Source organism: Tachyglossus aculeatus, chromosome 15 (genome assembly GCF_015852505.1).
Source record: "Tachyglossus aculeatus isolate mTacAcu1 chromosome 15, mTacAcu1.pri, whole genome shotgun sequence".
Lineage (NCBI taxonomy): Eukaryota > Metazoa > Chordata > Mammalia > Monotremata > Tachyglossidae > Tachyglossus > Tachyglossus aculeatus.
In genome coordinates, this window is record NC_052080.1 from 6985522 (window position 1) to 7008365 (window position 22844).

The following is a 22844-nucleotide window of genomic DNA, read 5'->3' on the forward strand; positions in this document are numbered from 1 at the left end:
ATTTTATTTGCTCTTCTATGTAAAGACTCCTGGGTTTTTCAGAAAACACAGACTTGGAAAGTTTCACTTTGGAAGAGAGATGCATTTCGAAAGAGATTCGTCCAGCTGTACGATATCAACTGCTTAGTACTCGGTGGATATAAAAAACAACCAAAATGGATAAACAGTGGGCAATTGTGAATATTTTCATGATGTCATTTCTTCATCTGCTGCAGGGATCCAATTATGAGTATGGACCTGTAAAGGTAAGTGAACTATATCTGGTTAATGTGATAAGGACATTTTATTTCTAAGAGAGAATTTTAGTAGCTTTTCTAGAAAACTATCTTTGCTCCTTGGTTTGGTGTAACTTGTTGTTAAAATACAGAAGACTAGAGAAGCATATTGAGAGCATATTGTACATTAGAGTTAACTTGTGAATTTTGTTTCATTTTTCACCCATTTAATGTCCCAGCCGTAAATGAAATGTTTATGTGAGCACCAAATGAAAAAGAAAAGTAAAGGTAGAAGAAAATGGGCACTGGGGATTAGTATAAAATTTAGACTTTGAAAAATGTATCAAGTGGACTTGTTCTGCTAAATTGGTATCTTTCTTCCCCAGTATTTCATGAGAAGCAGTTGTTAGTTTTGAGCTACAGTTGGCTTTGCGTTTTTTGCTGTTCCCAGTGTGGACCGATTTAGTTTGTTATGCAAAAACTCTAGAGAATGAAGTACTTTCTACAGCAGAATTTCTTCGTAAACCCACTGCCAGTGTCATTCATATTTTGCTCAACGATTGCCTGAAACCTTGTAGAAACCACTACATCCTCAAGGGATTTTGCTGGTAAAACATTTTTCTGGGACCACTTAAAATGTTCTCAGAGTTGATATCCTTAGGGATTTTCTTAAGCGACAAAACATAGCAATAACAAGCCACTGTCTTGGATTTAGCCTTTGAAATGAGAACCTTTGAAATGAGAATGAGAGAATATGCTACAAATTAGCACCCCTGCCCCTTTGGGCATTTGTTTATTCACCCCACCCTCAGCCCCACAGTACTAAGGTGCAATATTAAACTATTTATTTATATTAATGTCTGTCTCCCCCTCTAGACTGTAAGTACATTGTGCACAGGGAACATTTCCACCAACTCTGTTGTAATCTCCAAAGCCCTTAGTACAGTGCTATGCCCACAGTAAGTGCTTAGTAAATAGCATTGACTGATTGATTGATTAGCTAGACTCATTGGCAGAACCACATTGGATCCGGTTTGACACTGGGCTCCACGAGATCTCAGATGTAACACTGGGTTAGTTTTCTGAAACAAGCAGTTAATTGGAAAGATCACATGATTTAGGGCTTTAAGGCAGCATGGCCTAGTGGAAAGCGTTAGGGGCTTGCGAATCAGAGGATTTGGGTTTTAGCTCCAGCTCTGCCAGGCCCCTGCTGTGTGACCTTGGGCAAGTCACTTAACTTCTTTCTGCCTCGCTTTCCTCACCTGTAAAATGGGGATTCAATGCCCATTCTCTCTTTCAATTTACACTGTGAGCCCCATGTAGCACAGGAATTTGTATGTAGCCCAGCCCTTAGTACAGTGCTTAGCATATATAATAATAATTATAAAATAGTTCATTCTCTGAGTGGCACTGAAACTATAGGGTTTTCTTGGGTTTTTTTTCCTTTTTGATCCACCCAGCCAACACTGATTTTCTTGATGCATTTAAATTCAACAACCTGTGGAATTTTCAACCTTTGTGGAAGAAGTAGCACAGGAAATTCATAAAGCCTAGTACGGTGACCACTACACAGCTTCTGAGTCAGGTTCAGTGTCTGATATGCCTGGTGTCCCAAACCCATCTTAAGCAGGGCCCTGCACCCAGTTAGCGCTCAATAAATTCAATTGATTGACTGATGTATTAATTCAAGACTGGAGGGTAAAACTGGATTAGATGGCTTGAACAGCAAAATAATTTTCACTTGAGGGAAATCAAATCCCTTAAGCTTCACATTTATTTTAGACATAATGCAAACACAAGATTTGGATGTGCTTGGTAAATGAATGTTAAAATGAGGCTTGTTTTCACTCAGAATTTTCTCCTAGAATTCATAAGTACTGTATTGTTGCAGCTTTATGGGATGTTTTGTGGAGGAAACAAAATCCTCTGAGGATATATACCAAGTTTCAAGTTTTCTGTACCTAGGTTAAGCCATAATGCTATAAGGAAAAGGTTGATTTCTAAAGTCACGGGGGTTAATTCTCGTCTGGCCAGGAGCTGTTGCTGCAATTTAATAATCAAGTATCCGTCATACTCCAGAAATAACGCAGAGGTAGTGTGGATCTGCTTCTTCCTCCCTGCTTTCCTGCCCCTGGAAGGGAATGGCAGAGGGGAAAGGTGGAGGATGGGATAAAGACAGAGGGAAAAAAAAATCCTACCTTCTATAGGAATGAAGTACTTTATAGGAAAGTGTACTTTTCACTTCAACTCTTCTGTTGTTCTAAATTCAAGTCTATGAAACTGAAGCTCATTGACCATGTTAATGGTCTGAAACCCAAGGTTCTTTGCAGTGAGAGTTTAGTATTGAGATATTAGTTCCAGTCACAGAATCACACTTCACAGAGGGCCCGCCAGTGGTATCCCACTATGCGGTAGGTGCAAGGATAAACCCCCGAGCCACTTAATGCCTGGTGCGGTTTTCCACCGTTTTCTACGCTAGGAAAGGTTACTTACCTGAGCAATATCTGTTGAACCTCTGACTTGCAAAGTCATTTACAAGTAGCTTCTTCCCAAACCTGGGGGTGAGTTCTATTCTATGCCAGGAGAGGATTAAAATATGCAGATTTCGTTCACTTTCCTACCTGTGTCTCTCCTTCAGAAAAGTCTAGTAATACAAGAATTTTTTTGTGCTTATGATCCTTGACTTATTGCACAGCAGCCTCTCCAGTGCTATGGGATATTGTCTTTTTTCATTTACGTCTGCTTTAGTTATACATCTTTCTGGGACCAGACGTTGCCCTGTATTCTTGCTAATTCACTGGTTTCTATCCCAGATGTGTCTACACAGGGGTTATGGAGAGCAGAATTGCCCCGTTCTTTGTATCCCAGTTTGCACATCTCCTTGAGGCCATCATGTGATGCACCTCTTAAGCACATCGATACTCACCCCACCCACAGCACTTCACATTTACATATCCATATATTCTGCTGTCAGTAATTTATTTTAATGTCTATCTCCCCCGTGAGATTATAACCTTGAGGGCTAGGATCATGTCTACAAACTGTATTGTATTGTACCCTCCCAAGTGTTCAGTGCTCTGTAAATTCCACTGGCTGACCAACTGATTGAGTGATTGGTAGGACACAATCAGTCCCATCACAAGTGAGGTCTTTCAAGGTCACCATGGAGAAAACACTTCCAGGGGTTGAGAGGACCTTCTAAAACACTCCTGTCAAGCAAGGGTGCTGCTGCCCTTTCCTCCCTCTGCTCCCTTCCCAGAAAGATCATTCAACAGTGCTCAAGTTATTTCTACTCTAGGAGAGTGTGGCATCATTCCAAGATCTGGGAGGCCTTATGGAATAAGCTCTCTTTTCCCTGCAAAGGAGCTAAGTGGCTCAAAATCACGTGGCTGATGTAGTACGCTGTGTGCCTGTGACAGTCACCTTTTATGTGCAGAATAAGAAAGCTTGAAACACCACGCTGATTTGGCAGTTAAGGTCAAAGGCACTATATGAGTTAGTTCTCAAAAGAATTGCCATGCAAGCCCTAGCCAGTTTCACTGTCCCTTAAGAGTATGACTTGGCAGCTCTCCAGGAGAACTATTCGTGACTTGTGACTAGGCCGTTTATTTCTGGGTCGCTATTTGTATCGAGTTGTGCGTGGATTGCTGTTCGCAGCCGTCTCTTCCAATCTCTTCAGGTTTCTTTCCAATTAATTTTTCAGAGGATTGGTATCAGTGGATAGTCCTCCCACACACTTTACCTCCAGTGATGTACCTCATTCAGAAACACTCTTTTGATTTTAAACCCCACTTTATCCCTCCCTAGGTCAGAGAAACCTGGCACTATCTTACGGCAGATTACCTACAGCATTGAAAAAATAGCAAATATCAACTATTGAAACTGGTAATGGAACACCCCATGGGTCACATTCTTCAAGGCAGAGATTGAAACTGTGTCTGTAGTATTTCCCTGGCAAGTGCTTCCTAGTATAGGACTTGGGGATCGAGGGAAATGAAACATGTAAGAATGAGAATTGCCACGACAAGGTAAGATATTTAAAAAGATAACTTTCCAACTCTTCCTTGATAGTACCATTTGAGTGCACTGATCTAAGTTATCAGATAGCCAAAAAGCCATTTTTGCCAAACATTCATGTAAGGAAAAACTGGGTGTAGTTTGAAATGGGTCTGGGCTGTCAGCACTCTCTATGAATTTTTTACTGACTGCTCATCATGTCATCAATTCCTCTTCCATGAGGAATACTTTGCCCCCTCACTCATAACTTTCATCCTCATTTTTCAGAAAGCCAGCAAGATTTTACAAAGCAAGGCTGAACCACTCCATTACCTTTGGCCTGTCCAAATTTCTTGGATTATTTTATGGTTGCTCTCTTTGACATTTGCACGGAGAAATTCTTGATCCTTTTCATCTCACACCGCATCATTTCTTGCTTTCTTTCCAGTCTGAAGAAAGATCTTGGCGACAGGCAAGTTCCTGTTCCATTTCTCATCAAAGTGGTTTTCCTGAGAAATAAGAGATTGTCTTTTGACATTATCCTACATCTCTGCATCATAGGAGAAAATATCATGCTTGATTTTTAATTGCTCTAAATAGGATGATCCTTTTCACCAAGCAAATGTGCGATATGGCCAGGCATTCTAACATCCGGTTATGTGAAAGAAACCAGGACTCACTTTAATGATAGTTCATCTTGTCTACTAAAAGACAGCTTTGAATTTAAAGGCATAGCTAGCAGCAGGAGTCTGATGTTTGGATCATCTTTCAGAAATCTGTGACTCAACATTCCACTTTCTTACAAGCTGGAGAATAATGGCCCAAGCTCTACAAATTGTACTGGCTGTCAGCCCAGCACTTTCCAGAATCCTCTCTTCCTCTGGGGCACTTGTTCTCAAGGCAATGAAGTGCCAGGGTATATTGTCTAGCATTCTTGATCAGTATTTTTTGAATGCCTTTTTGAGCAGAGCGCTGGATTGACTGCTTGTGGGATTCCCCCAAAGAAGTGAAAAAGTATAATCCCTGTCTTCAAGGAGATTGTAGTATCGTATTATAGTAGTCATAATAGAATTTATTAAGCACCCGTGTTCAAACAGAGTTAAAACTCTAAATCATCCCAAGGATCACAGACAGAGCAGGTCTTTTTTGAGTGTGCGATTTCTCCTCCCACTGGGACCACCCTGCAGCCTGGCACCCCCTTTTTCCGGTGGGAAAACTGTCCTGGAAATATTCAGGCTCTTTTCCCAAGTCTGGTTAATCAGGAAATATCAGTGCCCCTTGGTTTGGCAAAGCAGTGGCCATCAATTCCCTGGTGAGATGCTAGGAAAAACTCAGTCTTTGAAAATCAGGAAATTTGAGAGGCTCTAGGGGATTAAACACCTCACATTCTAATGATATAATTTAATATCTTTGACTTCTGCTTTGCAATTTGTTGGAAGAATTGAAGAATTATTTTACAAACTACTGAATCTAAGTTCCTTTGGCTAATGATACTTGCCGGTAGATGTGACCCACTGGCATAATTCTAGTTCGGTCATGTTTAGAGTATGTAGTGTGTTCAGCTACATTTGCAAGATCCATCCGATTTTTTTTTAACATCTTCTTAACACATAGCCTACCTGCCCACTTGGAGTGTAACATTCTCTTTATTCCACATTAAAAGGTGCTAAATTGAATTGTAAATATTGTGCATTTATTGCCCAAATCTCAATGGTGTAGGATGGATTTTAACAGGTCATGCAGTAAGAGTAACATCATATAATTTCCTTCAGACAACAAATACAGGCTAAACAGGGATTTTCCCAGCTTCTCCATTGCTTCCATTTGCAGGGAACCTAAATAGAATGCCAACAGCTATAGCCATTTTCATTGTTGTTGATTTGGGGTGATAACTGCTGCTTTGAGTGCCTTATTTTTGATCCATATTAATTTTCTCTTTGATCCAACTTGCTCACACAAGAAAATAATGTCACGCTAGGAACAGAGGAAAAGTAGATGCCATCCTTACACCTCCTTGGCCCAAAGAAAATATGCCAGTAAATGCATGTTATAATGAACTAATAGACATTTTACTGAAAAGTTTTATCCCCACTTTTGTAGATTTCTCATTGGTCATGCATATATGACATGTTATCAGCCCATACCTCTGCTAAATCTCACTTTTGCTGGAAGAGGATGTCTTTTTAATGCTTCAAAAAATTTCCCAGAACTACTGATTACTGAGTTCAAGACTGACTATGGGACCCTGAGAAATGGAGGAAGAGTAATACCTATGTCATCCACTTATCAGAAACTTCTGTTTCTCTGTGGGCATTTCTGACAAGTAAGCCTCTTGTCCCAGATATCTCTGTGGAGGAGCAATAGGGTAGCCAGAGAGAGATAACTCATTCTGAGGAATTGGGAGAGGATAATAAATAAATAAATACTCTATTTATTTATTTATTTATTTTACTTGTACATATCTATTCTATTTATTTTATTTTGTTAGTATGTTTGGTTTTGTTCTCTGTCTCCCCCTTTTAGACTGTGAGCCCACTGTTGGGTAGGGACTGTCTCTATATGTTGCCAATTTGTACTTCCCAAGCGCTTAGTACAGTGCTCTGCACATAGTAAGCGCTCAATAAATACGATTGATGATGATGATGATGATGATGAAGCCCCCTGCTGGATCTCTTAGTGGCCCTCCAGCCTCCCCCTGCAAGCTCCTTTAGATTTGCTTTTCTCCAACCATCTCCTTATAGCACCTGCCAACACCTGTGGCATACCACAGGGTTAAACATTCATAATCTAAGAGTCCAGCTGTGGGGACCTCTGGAAAGGAGCATTTAAATCACCTCCTCCCTCTATATGTGTTTTAATAATAATAATAATAATGGCACTTATTAAGCGCCTACTATGTGTAAAGCACTGTTCTAAGCACTGGGGAGGTTACAGGGTGATCAGGTTGTCCCACAGGGGGCTCACACAATTTTAATCCCCATTTTACAGATGAGGTAACTGAGGCGCAGAGAAGTTAAGTGACTAGCCCAAAGTCACACAGCTGACAATTGGCAGAGCCGGGATTTGAACCCATTACCTCTGACTCCAAAGCCCGGGCTCTTTCCACTGAGCCACGCTGCAGGGTATTTGTTCTCCTGCTATTTGTGACTATATTGGTCTAGCATCTACCATGTAATTTTCACATACCACACCATTAGAGCTACTGGAACTAGGCCCTGTGAAGAGCGATACAGGAAGAAGCCTCTTTGGTGGGATTTGCTCTTTATTGAGCTATTTCAGTCATTGTTTGCTCAGGTTTTACTAAACATCTTCAAGACGGTGCTCTAAATATACACATTCATGCCCTTACACGCACATCCCACTCACAAAAACACACACTTCCTCACCACATAGAGATTTTCACACCTGAAGACTTCTTGATTGCTCACTGTCAGTGGTATTAAAAAGCACCTAAGTGTGAAGCACCTCTGTGTAGCACTTAGGAGAAGCAAGGCAGATTCCCTGCACTCAAAAGCTTTGCTGATGTTTTAAGAAGAGCTTGCTGATTTTCTTTATGAAAGCAAACCTGGTAGAATAATATGAGGGGGACTTGGAGGCCACCCATGAATGGGTAATAGGCTGGGTGGTCATTAGGGATGCACGCTTACATCTGACCAAGAGATTCATCTTAAATTAAAACACTGACAAGCCTTTTCCCATTGACTGCGAGCCCTGCAAGACCAAGGAGATATTACATAAGAGAAACCACGATTCCAGGAAAGCTAGTTAGCGTGTGTTCAGGGTGACCTGAGTTCAGCCGGAATTGGCTGCTTTACTGCCATTCGGGATGACCGGGAGAAAACCTGCTCTTTGCTATTGGCAAGTCAAGGTGCCATATCATTCTGTGAAGCATTTATGAACAAAAACGAGTCTCCCAGCTTCCCCTGTGGCTGTTGTGATGCATCATTATATCTTTTGATTTCTCTGTAAGTTCCTTGTGGGCTGGCAGTCAAGTGGACATGGGTTCCAATCCCAGCCCTGCCACCCACCTGCTGTATGACAATCAGTTGTATTTATTGAGCATGTACTGTGTGCCGGGCATTGTACTAAGCGCTTGGGAGAGTACAGTATAACAGAGTTGGTAGGCACATTCCCTGCCCACAGCGAGCTTACTTGGTGGGTGGCATCAGCTACTGAGACCAGGACTTTTGGATCATCAGGTTCACGTCGAGGAAATGTTGCTTCACTGTGCCCTCCTCATAAAATGAATACCCTCCAAATGGTTGGTTGGAGGTGGGGGTCGCTATAGAATATTCTAAAGCCTCCTTTACCTCTTGGCAGCACTTTGAATAAGGCCAGAGAATGCTCTAACAACCTTGGGTCCCTGGGAAACTCAATTTCTCCTAAGTGATATTTCAAAGTGGTGAGATGGAGCCGGAGCTTAGCAACCAGTTATTGTTACCCCAAACTTAATTAATAACATTTATTGAGCCTCTACGGAGCCCAGACTGTTGTACAAGAAAATTAGTTTTCTAGTCTGGCTATCAGGCAGTTGGAGCTTTGGGGTTGTGTGCTTAGTGGGAAGATTCCCCTCCACCCCCCGCACTTATTTAATGGTATTTCTGAAGGGCTTACTACGTGCCAGGCACTGTACTAAGCACTGGGGTGGATACAAGTTAATTGGGTTGGACATAGTCCATATCCCACATGGGGCTCACAGTCTTAATCCCCATTTTTACAGATGAGATAACTGAGATTCAGAGAAGTTAAGTGAATTGCCGCAGGTCACCCAGCAAACAAATAGCAGAGCCAGGATTAGAACCCCGGTCTCCGACTCCCAGGCCGGTGTTCTATACACTAGGTCTCACTGCTTCTCTTTTCAGAGGTCTGGGTCTGGACACTTTACCTGCCCCGCTTCATTTTCCTGCTCACCCTTCAGGGTGAGGTATGAGAATCAAAGACCATGGACTGAGAGGCAGGCCGTGTCCCTGCTCCAAAACCCAGCTGCTGGACACCATAGTCCCCTTTTCCAGACCCACAGCATAATATAGGAGCAGTTGATGCTTTCAAAAGAACTGAGAAAAATAAATTTTACAAACAAGGCCATTTAATCCAGGGGATGTGGGTTTATCCAGATGAGTTTTTTACACCTACTTCTCTGTAACCAAGAGCTGTCTTCTTACAAACCCCCATGTGTGACACCACAAGCATACCCACATGGGAAGGCAGCATGCTGTAGTGGAAAGGGCACAAGACTTGGAGTTAGGACACTCATTCTCTAGTCCCAGCTCTGCCACTGGCCTGCTGTGTGGCCTTGGGTAAGTCACTTAACCTCTCTGGGCCTCAGTAAAATGGAGAAGATAGATTGAGCCCTTTGTGGTACTGGAACTTGTCTGATTTGATAACCTTGCATCCACCCCAGCATCTAGCATGTGGTACGTGCTTAATAAATGAAATAATAATAATAACAATAAGTATAATTATTGTTATCATTATTAGGCATATGCACAAACCGTTTCTTCCAACACTGCTTTAAGCTGTATCCCAATGGGTGGGGTGAAAGTAAAATGTTTTCGTAGCAGAATAAGGAGACATTTAAAATCATGCCACCAAGCAGGTGTTCCACAGGGGTGGGGTGAGAACTGTTCTAACTCGCCTGGAACCCAGAGAGGATGATGGCAACCTCCACAATTCCCAGGCCAGGCAACAGACTGCCTCCAGGCAGCCACAAGAGCAGAAAGAATAGAAGCTTCCCCACTGTAAAGTGCTCCCCACCCCCGAATCCTACCTGCAGCCATGCTAGTGCGCTGGGAAGCAGATAATACTGCTGCTGCCTGAGCCCCAGGGGAGGCCGACACTGCGGTGAGACCAAGCCCACCTTTTCATACCCTACTCTGAAAGACTTTAAAACCAGCTCCTGTGCCACTGTGGAATCCCTGGTCCAGAGCTCCCCATCAGACATGCCAGCCCCAGCTTCGACCTGCAGCAGAGGAGGCATGGCAATCAATCAATCAATTTATTGAGTACTTTGTGCAGAGCACTGTCTTAAGCTCTTGCTCTGAAGAAAAAAATCCCCCCAGAAATAATTCCTACCAGAATGAACTATCCAGCATTTATTGTTTCACTGGGGCAGCCCTCCAGACGGTTCTGGCTTACTTTGCCCTCTGCCCAATGGACTCATGTTGCAAGAAGAACGTTCCTTAATTCTGTCATCACATCGTAGCCAAAACGTTGAGTGAGAACATACGTTGGGGTACAGCTGAGGGCATAATATTACGTGCTCCAAACACAATGAGTCTTTAATCGGGTGAAAATGTCTACTCATTAATTTACATTAGCAACTGCTTAAATAACCATTTTCCTTGGGCAGGAACCAGTTATCTCATAGAGGGAAAGAGATTTGGCTTTTCACCTTCTCGTCCAGCTTAATTCATGCAAGACCCACCGGCACCTCTCTTTCCCAATGGGGGATAAGAATAGAGCTCCAAGCAAGGGGATAACAGGTTGGTGCAAAAGTAGGGAATTTATTCCAAAACTAATACTACAGATCTGCCTACAGTCTGTGCTGGAAGGTGACTTTGAATAAGGAATGACACTCCTACTTAGACTGTGAGTCCCATGTGGGACCTGATGATCTTGTACCTACCCCAGCACTTAGTAGAGTGCTTAGTACATAATATGTACTTAACAAGTATTACAATTATTAGTATTAGGCACTTCAAGTGCCCTCCCTCGCTCTTAGACTTTGAGCCCCTTGTGGAACAGGGACTATGTCTCATATGATTGTCTTGAATCTACCCCAGTGTACATAGTACAGTGGTTGGCACATGGTAAATGCTTCACAAATACCAGTATTTTTACCTACCAGTTTTCTAAAGCACACCAGGCAGCATGCCATGATATTGATGATGATGATGGTATTTATCAAGCACTTACTAAGTGTAAAGTACTGTGCTAAGTCCTGGGGTACATACAAGATCACCAGATCAAACACAGTCCATTGTACTCGGGCACCTTGGTCTCAGGATGGGGAGAGAACAGGTAGCTTATGCCCACTTTCCAGTTGAGGAAACTGAGGCCCAGAGAAATTGTGACTTGCCCACAGCAGGACAGTGGTGGAGGATCGATTAGAACCCACTTCTCCTGACTCCCAATCCCAAGGTCTTTTCAGTAGGCCACGCTGTCATGCACAGTAATAATCGGATGCCACCCAGCTGTATATTTCTAGCAGGGCTCAGACCAAAATAGTAGGTGCCCATCGCAGCTTCACCATCAAATGTGTGCTTCATTGCTCTTTTGGAACCGAAGCATCACACCACAACCACACAGAGCTGCATGAGTTGTTTGTACATTGATATCACATCTGAAACTCCAACTGGCTGCATGTGAGGACTCTGAGATGGATAATTAAACTTCTTGCTTCAGAGACCAGACTGAATACATGCTGCCATCTTTCTGGGAGACTCTGCCATTTAGTTAGCTTCATCTCTGAGTGGACACACTTTCCTTGGAAGTGGCAGTAATTCACTGCTGCTCTGGGCACTGGGACTAGGCTGCCCACACACTGGTCTGGAGACTCTAGTAATAATAATTATAATAATAATAATAATGATAATAATGACTTTTTAAATACTAATAATAATAATGGCATTTGTTAAGTGCTTACTATGTGCAAAGCACTGTTCTAAGCGCTGGGGAGGTTACAAGGTGATCAGGTTGTCCCACGGGGAGCTTACATTCTTAATCCCCACTTTACAGATGAGGTAACTGAGGCACAGAGAAGCTAAGTGACTTGCCCAAAGTCACACAGCTGACAATTGGCGGAGCTGGGATTTGAACCCATGACCTCTGACTCCAAAGCCCGTACTCTTTCCACGGAGCCACGCTGCTTTAAGCTCCTACTGTGTGTCAAGCACTATTGTAAGTGCCGAGGTTAACAGGTTGGACACAGTCCCTGTCCCACATAGGGCTCACAGTCTAAACAGGAGGGTGAACAGGTAATTAATTAATCCCCATTTTACAGATGAGGAAACTGAGGCACAGAGAAGTTAAGTGACTTGCCCGAAGTCACACAGCTGACAAGTGGTGGAGCTGGGATGTGAACCCATGACCTCTGACTCCCAAGCCTGTGCTCTTGTATATATGTATATATGTTTGTACATATTTATTACTCTATTTATTTATTTATTTTATTTGTACATATCTATTCTATTTATTTTATTTTGTTAGTATGTTTGGTTTTGTTTTCTGTCTCCCCCTTTTAGACTGTGAGCCCACTGTTGGGTAGGGACTGTCTCTATATGTTGCCAATTTGTACTTTCCAAGCGCTTAGTACAGTGCTCTGCACATAGTAAGCGCTCAATAAATACGATTGATGATGATGAAGTGACTTGCCTAAGGTCACACAGCAAACAAGTGACGGAACCAAGGGTCGAACCCAAGTTCTGTGACTCCCAGGCCCATGCTATTCCAAGCTCTTAGTACAGTGCTCTGCACACAGTAAGTGCTCAATAAATATGATTGAATTCCAGTAGATCACACTGCTTCTGATAGTGGGGTGCACTCAATTAGCCAAATATAGCTGGTCTTGTGTACTTTAATGCGAGTTCGGCAAACATTCTTGTAACTGCTCCGAATGGCAAATCACAGGCACCCAAGCAGCAGGGGATGAACTTTGAAAGCGGCTCTCATTTTGGAGGCCAACGCAGTTCAGGAGACAAGAATGCATTTGAACATCCAAGTCAGAGAGAGGTGTGCCATTTCCTCATCTCCCCAGGAGCATGTGGACTCTGGATTCATTTACCAACACATGGTTTTGTTCTCTGAAGGCAGTATAACATTTTGTCTTAGATTATCACTTAATATTGGCTGGATCCGCATAGGGCAATTTTTCTTGTCTCTTAAAGGGCTTTACTAGGAGAAAAATGTATGCCGTGATCTGCTTTCGCCAGTGACGGATTTCCAACCTGCAATGTAAATACTGTGAGCCCGATGTTGTACTTTCCAAGCACTTAGTACAGTGCTCTGCACACAGCAAGCGCTCAATAAATACGATCGAATGACTGAATGAAATACTACTACTACAAATAAAAATAATAGTAATTATTATTATTGTTAAATACTTCCTGTGCACCAAGCATTGCTCCAAGTGCTGGGTTAATGATAAGATAATCAGTTGGGACACAATCCGTTTCCCATGTAGTCTAAAAGAGGGATGGAAAACAAAGGTTTTATACCCATTTGACAGATGAGGTCACACAGTAAACAAGATGCAAAGGTGGGATTTGCACCTGAGTCAGCTGACTCTTAGTCTTGGACTCTGTCCAATAAGCCCACAGATGGAGAATTCTATGTAACTGGGGAGAAGATATGTGAAGACATATGTTTCCAGGGAGGGCTGAGGCCTGCTGCAGACCCTGGTGTTGTGACACCATGTGCTCTAGAGCGGGTTGAGTCTGGCCCCCAGCTCCACGTCACTTTCTACCCCATCGGTTCAGGGAGCTGGCTAATCTAGGAGGAGAGTCCAACCTGGCATGGATTGATCTGCTTGACACGGGCTTCCACGGTTGAGAGGGGTCCGTGAAGACGGCAGGGAAGGAGCGGCAGTGATGTCATGGTGGCAGTGGAAATCTGCTCTTCTTCAGTTGGTTGTGTATGATGTCATTATGTTGTGTTGCATGTGCTTGGGGTAACATAATGATGGCACATGGGATTGGGGGCAGTCGATTATAACAGATTTAACATGTGTTAACATATAATAATAGTAATAATCGTGGTATTCGTTAAGCGCTTACTATGTGCCAGGCACTGTTCTAAGCACTGGGGTGAATACACTGAGAGAAGCAGCGTGGCTCGTGGAAAGAGCACAGGCTTGGGAGTCAGAGGTCATGGGTTCACATCCCAGCTCCACCACTTGTCAGCTGTGTGACTTCGGGCAAGTCACTTAACTTCTCTGTGCCTCAGTTACCTCCTCTGTAAAATGGAGATCAAGACGGTGAGACCCACATGGGGCAACCTGATCACCTGCTATCCTCCCCAGAGCTTAGAACAGTACTTTGCACATAGTAAGCGCTTTGCACATAGTAAGCGCTTAACAAATGCCATTATCATTATTATTATTATTATTATTGTTATTACAAACAAATTGGGTTGGACACGATCCCTGCCCCATGTGGGGCTCACAGTCTCAATCCCCATTTTACAAATGAGGTAACTGAGGCACAGAGAAGCATAGTGACTTGCCCAAGGTCTCACAGCAGACAAATGGCAGAGACATTCCCCACCTCAGGGCTGCCCTGGACAGGATTATCGTTCTGAGCAAACAACATGGGATGTGGTATTTGTTAAGCCCTTTCTGTATGCCGATCACGGTAGTAAGCATTGGGGTAGATACAAGTTAATCAGGTCAGATACAGTTCGGGTCCGATACAGCCTCTGCTCCACTTGGAGCTCTCAGTCTAAGTGGGAGGGAGACCAGGTATTTAACCCACACTTTAAAGATAATAATAATGATGGTACGTATTAAGCACTTACTATATGCCAAGCACTGTTCTAATCAGATTGGACACCGTCCCTGTTCCACATGGGGCTCACACTCTTAATCCTCATTTTACAGGTGAGGTAACTAAGGCCCAGAGAAGTGAAATGACTTGCCCAAGGTCACACAGCAGTCTTGTGGGGGAGTCAGAATTAGAACCCAAGTCCTTCTGACTCCCAGGCCTGTGCTCTCTCCATTAAGCCACACTGCTTCTCCCCAAGATGACGACCTGAGGCACGGAGAAATTCAGTTATGTGCCCCAAGTGCCATAAACGCCTTGTGGGCAGGGAACATGTCTTCCAACTCTGTTATACTGAGTTATACTGTACTCTCCCAAGTGCTCTCTCCCAAGTGCTTAATATAGTGCTCTGCGCAGAAGGCTCAATAAATATGATTGGTTAATTAATTGTCATCCGGCAGGTGGGTGGCAGAGCCAGGTTTGGAACTCAGGTCTCCTTGACTCCCAGTCCCAAGCTCCTTCCACTAGGTCACTTCTGGTTTGAACTTTTCAGCCGCATCCACTCCCATAGATTTCCCCTTTAGGAGCTAACCCTTTGAATGTGAAGACCTGCTGAATATTTTTGTCCTGCATGTTTGAAGGCCATGCAAGGCCTGGTGAACTTGATTCCTTCCACCCCAAAGCGTGGATCATTTATTCTCTGCTGCACTGATGAGTTTGCTCTGATCAGGACTCAGCATTGTTTCTGCTTGTCTGTCATATATGCACTCCTAATTTAGGAGGCATAAGGTAGCCTCCGGTTGATGTTGAATTTAATTTGTGATTATCCCGTTTATGCCGCATGTCCTTTGGAGGAACTTAACAAGTAGTTGTTGTTCTGAGTTTCATTCACTCTGGAGAATCTCATAGTTAGAATTCGCAGTCTGAAAAGCCTAATAGGTTGAAAAAGTTCCACATTTGGATATAGCAGCTGTGGTGGCAACAGTGCAAATTCCAATAATATTATATCAGTTTTCTTCTATGTAATGGCTTTCTACTGAAGAATTTAAAAAAAGACCCACATATTGCATGATAATACTCTGCATGGCCTAGTGGATAGAGCCCGGGCCTGGGAGTCAGAAGGTCCTGGGTTCTAATCTCGGCTCCGTCACATTTCTGCTTTGTGACCTTGGATGAGTCACTTCACTTCTCTGGTCCTCCGTAATCTCATCCGTTAAATGGGGGTTAAGAATGGGAGCCCCATGCAGGACAGGGACTGAGTCCAACCCGATTTGCTTTTATTCACCCCATTGCTTAGAACAGTGCCTTGCACATAGTAAGTGCTTAACGAATACCATTATTGTTACTCGTCTGCATAACCACTGAGGTAGGGAAACTGATGCACAGAGAGCTTAAAACACTTGCATAAGGTCACACAGCATGCCGGTAACTGTGACATTAAAACCCAAACTGCCTCCTTAAAAGCCTAGAGCTTAAGAAGGACATACCACCATACTTTGCTTCTAAATTCTTCACACTCCTGCCTTCGGCTAGGAAGAGTTTCTCCTTCTAGATACCATTCAAAGAAAATACCTAACAGAAGTTAAGTTACTTATTATCAGCTAAGGCAGAGAGGTAGCAAAAGCTATTAGATTTAGTGGTTAGGCTTGTTTGAAATTTCATAATCTTTGCCATTTTCATAACTATTGTAGGTTCTCAAAAATAAATGCTTACATCAAGCTGAAAACACTGTATGATACTGTGGAAAATCTGAGAGATACATTTCATTAAAACATACTTGGAAATAACACTAAGCTGTTTGGAATAACATTTTCGGAAATAAACATACCAACTTTTATGGCTTTGCCTCTCACAGTTTGTGGTGTCTGTGTCTCAGAAATCTTGCCCAACATCAGAAGTAGCCTAGACCAATGCATTTTTAGATGGTTCCAGGCCTGTTATATGAAATCTTTAGTGAACCCTGGCCTTCTGTTTCTCACTCAATATCTTTTTGGATAGTCTGGTGGGGATTAGTAGATATTAAATTTTAGAAAGATGGTCACATTTTGTGATTCCAGTGGTCTGCAAGGTCAGATCAGGCTCTGTTTGGGTTGTTGCACATAACAAAATCTCTCTAACTAAAATTTTACTTGTTCAATGTTTGAAGCTGAAAATGGCAGCATTGTATTAAAGGCCCACGAGGTAATTTACCTTTGTGTGCTCAAAGGTCCTGGCAAGCCCAGCTCTAGGGCATAGAGAGTTTCCCATCTGTCAAGCACTTAGTTCAGTGCTATGCACACATTAGGCACTGAGGCATGGAGAATTCACCCTCCACTCCTTCCTCCTCACCTCCATTGCATAAGACACCATGGGAAGGTAGGTTTTTCAAACCTATGAACCTAGAGTGCTTATAGAAGTGAACTGTGTCTTAGGTTGGAAGGAAGTCTGAGAGTCAGAGGCAGGCCCCCATTACACCAGCCTCTACCATTGCCTGATATGGGGCTTGGTTTCCTCATCTTCCAAATGTAAGTAATGTTATGTCTAATCTGTGTAGTTCCCAGGAATAGATATTACTTGCAAGATGTTTGGAACCTGGTAGAGAAAAGCCAAGACAAAAACCAAAACATTTTTCTAGTGAACTGCTTCAGGGGGCACAGTTTTCAAGTTATTAATAACTGATAATAATTATGATATTTATGAAATGCTCACTATGTGCCAAAGCACTATGCTAAGTGCTAGGGTTGAAAAAAAATAACCAGATCGGACATAGTTCCTGTCCCCGTCAGGACTCACAGTCTTAGTGGTTGGGAGAGCATGAATGTCATTCCATTTACCCGATGAGGTAACTGAGCCACAGAGTGGATAAGTGCCTTGCCCATGATCACATAGCGGATCACCGGCAGATGTGGGACTAGAATGCAAGTTTTCCAATTTCTGGGCCCAGGCTTTTTCCACTATGCTGCCAGAGGAAATCTAATTCCATAGGCCTTTTTATGTATTCAAACGTGCGCCATCTCTTTCTTTGGCAGCAAACAAGTCAAGATCATTTCAAGGGACTGGAGGTATTTCTAAATTGCCTAAGTCAGTTGGAAGTTATGGAATCTCTCTTTGGATGTCTTTTTTCTCTCAGAGAGCACCTCGGTCAACCCTAGAGCAATCAGAACAGCAAATCAAGGCTGCCTCCAGTTTGGAAGAGCTGCTGCAGATCACTCACTCGGAGGACTGGAAGCTGTGGAAATGCAGATTAAAACTGAAAAGCTTCACTAACTTAGACTCCCGCTCAGCCCCACATCGCTCCACACGATTTGCTGCTGCCTTTTATGACATTGAAACACTGAAAGGTAATGATAATAATTATAATATTTATGAAGTGCTTTCCATGTGCCAAAGGACTGTGCTAAACCCTAGAGGAGAATCAGATCAGATTCAATCCCTATTCCACATGAGGCTCACAGAGTAAAAGGTGGGGAGACCGGATATTTTATCTCCATTTTACAGATGGGGAAATTGAGACCCCAAGAGTCTAAGTGACTTAGGATTTTTTTTAATAGTATGTGTTAAGCGCTTACTATGTGTCAAGTACTGTTCAAAGAGCTGGGGTAGATACAAGATATTCAGGTCCCACATGGGGTTCACAGTCTTAATCCCCATTTTACAAATGAGGTAACTGAGACACAGAAGAAGTGAAGTGACTTGCTCAAGGTCACACAGCAGACAAATGGCAGAACCAGGATTAGAACCCAGGTCCTCTGACTCCCAGGCCCATATTCTTTCCACTAGGCCACACTACTTCAGGATCACAGAGTTGGCCAGTGGCAGGACTGGGACTAAATCTGTAATTCCCTGATTCTATGTCCTGCGATCTTGCCACCAATTCCCACTGCTTCTTTGGTGCCAGCTTCTCCTTCCGTGTGTTTAGATAGGTCCGGGTAAGATCACACACACATATAAAGGAAGAAAAAGACCTTTTAAGCCTCCCTCTCTGTTTATCAAGAGGTCTCAAGAATCAGCAACATATGAAATATAAAATTTCAAATAACTACCCAAATGTAGGAGTATTACCTACTACTAACACCTAATTTTAGACCTGCTTGGAAGTTTAAAAACAAAAAAGCAAAAGAGCACCTCTTGGAACAATTCTGCACAATGGAAGTGGAAGTTTGGGGGTTTTTTGTTTTGTTTTTTTAATAAGCAGAAATTAACCCAATAACACACATTATCCAAGATCAGCAAACCCCAAAGGGAAAAAAAAAAGTTTTGTTTTCCAAGAACAGACATTAACACCATACACATAATGCTAAATGCAAAAGTCCTCTCACACTGCACACACAAGGGACCATCTTGGGTTGAATTTGTCTCTTTAAGGCCATTAGAGAGCTTTTTAAAGGCAGAGAGGAGGGGGGATGGAAAATACTGGCAGGGAGGGAGAGTACTCCCGAGTGTCTCCACATCAAAATCCCCCAAACCTTTGGCTCCTTGTCCAGATGCGCAAAAGCGGGTCAAAACAGTGCCAGCAAGGGAATTTGGAGGTACATTTCTTTTTATTGTTAGAAGAAGCTGTTTTGAGCCATTCAACTTATTTGACCCATTCAACCCTTCTTCCCCCCCCCCCTTGGGTTCTTCTCATCAAAAGATACTGGGATGGAGGAAAAACAAAATGAGAGAACCGTTGAACTTCATATGATTGGGGTGGGGGGAAGCAGTATTTGTTAAGCTTGAGGGCTATGAGCTAGGAACTGTAAAGTGCTGGGGTAGATATGAGGTAGATACGAGGTAACCAGCTTGGACACAGATCAGGTCCCAAGTAGGGCTCCCAATCTTATCCCCCCAGCACCCCACCACCACCACCACCACCTTTTACAGATAAGGTAACTGAGACACACAGAAGTTAAGTGGTTTGCCCAAAATTACACAGCAGAAAAGTCGCAGAGATGGGATTTGAACCCAAGTCCTCCAACTCCCAGACCCATTCTCTTCCCACTAGGCCATGCTGACTCTCAAATTACAATCAAATTTACACATATAAATTACACAGAAATCAACAAGCGAGGAAAACAGTCTTCCAATATACCAGTTTAGGCAAGGTCCTTTACATCCTAAACCGAGTACAGTTCTATGCTCATTTTGAAGGAAAGAAGAATGTAGTAACAGCATGTGGCCGATTCCTATTCATTCTTGTTAAGTGACTACCAGCAGGCCTAAATCGTCACTTTCCTCTCATCAGGCTATGAAGTGGGTTTACCTAAGTTAATAGAGAAGCTGGATCAAAGTTCTTCTTGGAATGAATACACTTCTATAGGCTTTAGAGCATAGATTTCAGAATCCTTTCATGGAGCAAGATGTTCAAGTGAGAGCTTTTCCCTAGGTAAATGATGGAACACATGAAATGCTTACCCACATGTCACATAACTAGAATTTTGGGGTAGGGAAAGGGATTAGGAATTAGGGAAATATTTTCAGTTGTTCAGGGAGAGGTTCCTAGGGAAACAGCATGGCCTATTGAAAGAGCACAGCCCTGGGAGTCAGAGGAATCTGTGTTCGAATCCTTGCTCCAACACTTAGTGACTTTGGGCAAGTTACTTAACCTCTCTGTGCCTGAGTTTCCTCAACTGTAAAATGGGAATTTATTACCTTTTCTCCCTCCTACCTAGACTGTGAGTCCCATTTGGGACAGTGACTAAATCCAACCTGATTATCTTGTATTTACCCTGGCACTTTATACAGTACCCAATACTCTGTACTACCCTGGCACTTTACACAGTACCCAATACTCTGTAAGTGCTTAACAAGTACCGTTAAAAAAAAGTTAGAGTCAGGACAGGGGTCTTGGGACTTGAGACAGAGGCTGATACCAGCAATTCTGACTAAAGACTTCAACCAGTAGATCTTCTTTTCAGGAGAATTCCAGTCAGTTCTCCTTTAATGGGGGATTTTTTTTTTCCTGAACAACCTCGGGAAACTTACATTTTAGTACACTCCCCCTTCCCAAAGCTTTTCATATGGCACACAAGCATTTCTCCCAAACCCATGTCACATTCTATCCAGACATATGTGTGCTAAAGATGCTTCCCTAAAGCATTATGCCAAAATGTACTGTAAAAACACATGTTTAGGCAGAACTAACTGAATTTGTACTCAGGCCTGCAGTGAGAATCTTCTGGTAATAAATTCAGACTATAAATGAAGAATTAAAAGAATGGAAGAGTTTGTTTTTCTCTAGTGCTTAGAAAGCCACACAGTTCCTTGAGAGCTGTAACAAACTGCTAGGACTGGCCTTATCAGAAAAATCTATGCATTTCCAAGAAAGCAATTGAGTACTCAGGAAGGTTTACACAAGGCTGCTTATCCCGATGTTGAAATCTAATACAAGTCAAGAGGGGTGAAATCCTTATTTTCAGCTGGTTATTCCTTTTCCCTTCCTTGTTTCAGTTAGAATTGTTGCAGTGTTCCTTCTGCAGGCCAGAATTGGATTCTGCATCACTTAATGTGATCTCTTATCTAGGATGTTTCAAAAGAGATTATTCGCATAAGCGTGGGACAGACTAGCCCCACGTAAAACTTCCATTTATCATTTTATACTTTGAGTTCAGATGTCCCAACTCAACCCCCGCTATGTTTTCTTAGACAACCATTTGAACTGTATTTCCAATTAGTCCTAAAAATGTGTGCAAGTATGGTTTCGAAATGTACCAGTCCCCTCTGACTGGTTCCTCTGAACATCTTAATAAATACTATTTGATTCAGCAATGCTTCCACAAACCTTCCACTCATCAGCTTTCCCAGATGGGCTCAGTATGGTAACAAAATAGATCAGATGTTCGTCAAAGGGAAGCAAAACAACCAGCCTCTCCATGACCGTTTTGGGGAGGGAGGGGAAAAACGCAAGAAGGAAAAAAAAAAAGATCTGCAAATGAATGCAACGAGAATTTGAAATTTATTTGTACCAAGTGCAAGTGTACGTGCCCTGCCTCTGGTGGTAGTAGTGGTGGTAGTAGTGAAGGTAGCAGTATTACATTCCCACCAACGACAATGTACTGTGCTTGGGAAGTACAAAAAGGGAGTATGTTTTCTGTCCATAAGGAGCTTGCAATCTAATGGGGAAGACAGATGTGAAACTATGTATAAACAGAGTGGATAAGGTAACTAAATGTACCATTGAATAACTTATACAAAAGTTCTCAAATTGTGTATAAGTAAATATAAATTAAGTGCTGGAGACTGCTGGTAGGTTTGTAGAACTCGGGAGAAGGCTGGTGGGGGAAGGTGGGATTTTAGGAAGACAGTGAATATGGGGAGCATTGTGATCTGTTGGCTGTGGGAAGGGAGAGAGTGCTAGGCCGGGGAAAAGCATGGGTGAGGATAGTTAAGTTAGCTTAAGAGTGGTGAAGTGAGTGAGGTGGATATCTTTGGGGATCTGGGTTTTAATCTTCCACCACTGGGTAAGTGATTTTGTATTTTTCATACACCAAACACTGGCTCTACTTTAGCAATGAAAATACCATTCCATATTCTCTGAATTTGCTTCCCATAGTCATTGATGAAGAATGGCAGAGAACTCAGTGTATGCCAAGAGAGACATGTGTGGAAGTGGCCAAAGAGTTGGGCAGAAGCACCAACACGTTCTTTAAGCCTCCATGTGTGAATGTTTTCCGTTGCGGGGGCTGCTGTAATGAAGAGAGCCTTGTCTGCATCAATGTCAGCACATCATACATTTCAAAACAGGTAAGGCTACTACTTCCCCTTTGAACTGAAGGAATCATGACTCTTTTTTTCCAAGAACAGAAATCAAGGTTCAAGTTTCTAAGATGCAATTAATCACTGGTATTTACTGGGCACCTACTGAGTGTGGATCACTGTACTAAGTGTTCGAGAGAGTACAATGCAACAGAGTCGTTAGACCCATTCCCTACCCACAGGCTAAAAAAGCCTGATGATAAATATAATCCCTAAGTACACTCCGTTCTCTTCTGTTGCAAGGGTTATGTAACATTCCTTCCGAAACCCGTGTTAAGGAAAACTCATTTTAGGGTTTTAGGGTCTGTCCCAAGCACATGCTTACAACCATCTATTCTAACATCACAATGCATTCTGTCCAGATTGCTGCAATAACATTCCCTAATTCAATCACCATTTCCATCCAAAACACAGAGTGTAAAAACACAATATGGAAGGAATACTT

The 22844-nt window shown here is 42.7% G+C and overlaps 1 protein-coding gene across 2 annotated transcripts in view; it reads left to right on the forward strand.

Moving 5' to 3' along the window:
- The first annotated feature begins 155 nt into the window (after positions 1–155).
- Positions 156–22844, forward strand: part of VEGFD (vascular endothelial growth factor D) — a 31913-nt gene continuing 9224 nt past the window's right edge. For both annotated transcript variants that reach the window (XM_038757183.1, XM_038757184.1), the window contains exons 1-3: positions 156–245; positions 17796–18006; positions 22197–22387. In XM_038757183.1, coding sequence (XP_038613111.1) covers positions 156–245; positions 17796–18006; positions 22197–22387 — 492 coding nt within the window. The remainder of the gene's footprint in view (positions 246–17795; positions 18007–22196; positions 22388–22844) is intronic.